Below are 2,917 nucleotides of genomic sequence, written 5' to 3' on the forward strand. Positions count from 1 at the left end.
TCCAAGTATGGATTTTGCGGCTGTTTGCATGGAGTGGGCAATGCTTTGCCATTGCGCTGATATATTATCGGGATGAGGAGTGCTTTGATTAGGCAATTGGGCTAGTTGAGTGGAATATGCTGTGGCTATCTGTTGTGATTGCAGCTTACCGATGTCTAACTTTCGTGTTGTGCCTGTTCGTACTTTGTTTGATACGATTAAGCGGGTGCGTACCTTTGCTGCAACAAGGTAGTGGTCCGTATCAATGTTTGCGCCTCGGAACGATCGTACATCCAACGCGCTCGAGGAATGTCTTTCATCTATCACAACATGATCAATTTGATTTCTTGTTTTCTGATCTGGAGACAGCCAGGTGCCCTTATGAATATCGAGATGATTAAATCTGGTACTGCTAACTACCATGTTTTTTGCTGCTGCAAAGTCTATCAGCCTCATACCATTGTCAGATGTTTCACTGTGGAGACTGAATTTCCCGACTGTTGGGCCAAAGATATTCTCCTTTCTAATTTTGGCATTAAAATCGCCTAGAATGATTTTAATGTCATGGGCAGGGCAACGGTCATATGTTTCTTCTAAGCGCGCGTAAAATATATCTTTGGTCTGTTCGTCCTTTTCTTCAGTGGGAGCATGAGCGAAAATAAAGCTGATGTTGAAGAATTTAGCTTTTATTCGAATTGCAGCAAGTCTTTCATTCACTGGGGTGAAGCTTGATACCAGATGTTTTATCCGACTAACTACGAATCCGCAACAAAACTCATGCTTTACGTCATGGGAGCTATAAGACAGTGCGTCATCTTTTTTTACTACGATAACATTTATTCCTTTATGTTATCGAAAAAAAATAATAAAAATTAGTAGATTCTTGCAGTACTGGAACAAACCATATATTTTATATGCGAAAATATAATATACCAAAAGAAATTTTAATCAGCCAAGTTGCAACTTATATTGCCTATTTCGTTTATTAAGTCATATCTTATAAGCCGCTGACTTTCTCTTTTAAATCATTTCCCTTTCTTCTGTTACCAAAAATGACTTTAGCAACAATGTCAGGTGGATTATGCACCGATGCCTTTAAGCTTTAATACCATGCCTCTTCTTATGTGTGTCCGCCTTAAAAAAATTTCTGAAGAACATACCCTTCTTTGATTTATAAGCCAAAAATTGTAGCTGCAAAATAAAGGCAAAAAACAAAAACATTCCAACATTTAACTTCAAAACTTTTTAAAATCGATAAATTTGGTTTTCTGTTATTGTCCTGACCAATGTCTTTTATAACACCGGCAACTGGTATCGATGGCGGTCGTGATGGTGGTGGTGATGGTGACATGGCACATCGTGCCATTGACACCACAACAAAGTTTAAAATTCAAGAGAATCCCTACAGCAACAATGTTTTGCTGGGCAATTGGTTTGAGGAACGTTTTTCCGATAAAAGTGACAAGAAGGCCATTACTCCCTGTATCTATGGGCAAAGTGATTGTGTCGAAGAGAAACCATTGTATCGTGGAGATTTTACCACACCAACAGATTTGTCAAATTTTTTGGAGTGGAAATTAAATGGATTTCGAAATCGTTTAAATTCTGAATCAAGTAACATCAAATTATGGGATGGTGAACAATTCGAGAGGAATGCAACAACAATGAAGGATTTAATGTTTAGAATAGTACCGGAGGAAAGAGAAAAACGCAAAGGATTGTTACGAAGAAATGAAGAAGATTTTCTGCGTAGTTATGGAAATTCTACCAAAACTGGTCTTCTACAATGGCGTGCATGTGAGGAGTGGACAGAACGACGAACACCAAACGATATGACGCATTACAAGAATGCCTTTAAGCAACCAGTGGTCACAGAGAAACGTGTAATTTGCAAGGGACCGCGGAAGAAGACAAGTATAATTTAAGTGTATGTTTAAAAATTAATTATGTATTAATAATTTATAAATGAGTTAAAGGTTATTTTGCAACATCCACTTCATAAATTAATTGTGTTGTAAGCACTTTATGAGCATTAGTCCAAAATCCTTTATTAAAAACTCAATATAATCAAATTGTATTAATCCATTCAACCAATATCGATTTTCATTTTTTTGCCTTTACTTTTTTTATCAAAATGACCAAATTTTCGTTTCACTACAATCTACAATCTATTCAAGTTCCCCCCTCCGTACATCCAACAAGAGGTGATATTAAATGTTATGGTTTTTTAGATTCAATTTATTGTTTAAATTGCATTTTCTGCACATGGATAAGCAAATACAATTTGTAGCATTTTTCTGTAGTTTTCAGTTCAGTTCAGTCTCTGTCGGTCTGATGTTTCTTCGCCCCAGACAAATTTCATTAAAAACTTGTTGTCTATTTGCTGATTCTCTCTCTTCGTCTACTACTACTGCTGCTACTTTTTAAGGATTACCATTCATTCAAGATGAAAATATAAAATATTCTAGCATTAGGAGGAATTTTTAAGAATAACATGGCATGGGAAACAATCCCATGGTGGGATGAGTTCGGGGGCTACTAGTTGGAAATCCCAAACGAAATGATGAAAAAGCCATGGAGTCTCATATAAGTTTGAATTTTTATAAGTTCCATATTTCTTAAGTAGAATAAATGCAGTTTGTCTGCACTAAGTGAAAGGCAAAAATTGAGAAGGTCCTTGTGTTGAATGTATCTATGTGTGTGTACGCAATTGAATGTTTATGTGTTTGGCAAGTGTTTGTACAATGGTACTTGAAGTTATTTGCCATTACTGCTGTTGTTGTTGTTGTTCTCCATAATCTTCTTTAAGAGCATTATTTTATTTCATAAACTTTATTAAGAATATCTATATTGAGACAAATGCATTTATCTAACTACGGATGTTGTTGTGACAGTAGTTATTGTTGGACATACACACATACATACATACATATGTGTA

At 35.8% G+C, this 2,917-nt stretch overlaps 1 protein-coding gene across 1 annotated transcript; it reads left to right on the top strand.

Annotated features, from left to right (window-relative positions):
- Positions 1 to 1,265: 1,265 nt before the first annotated feature.
- LOC141406208 (uncharacterized) lies at positions 1,266 to 1,904 on the top strand. The gene has a single exon (XM_073991405.1). The coding sequence runs from the start codon at positions 1,266 to 1,268 to the stop codon at positions 1,902 to 1,904; it is 639 nt and encodes a 212-aa protein (XP_073847506.1).
- The last annotated feature ends 1,013 nt before the right edge of the window (positions 1,905 to 2,917 follow it).

Source organism: Musca autumnalis, unplaced genomic scaffold, assembly GCF_047663935.1.
Source record: "Musca autumnalis isolate F117 unplaced genomic scaffold, ASM4766393v1 scaffold_5, whole genome shotgun sequence".
Taxonomy (NCBI): Eukaryota; Metazoa; Arthropoda; class Insecta; order Diptera; family Muscidae; genus Musca; species Musca autumnalis.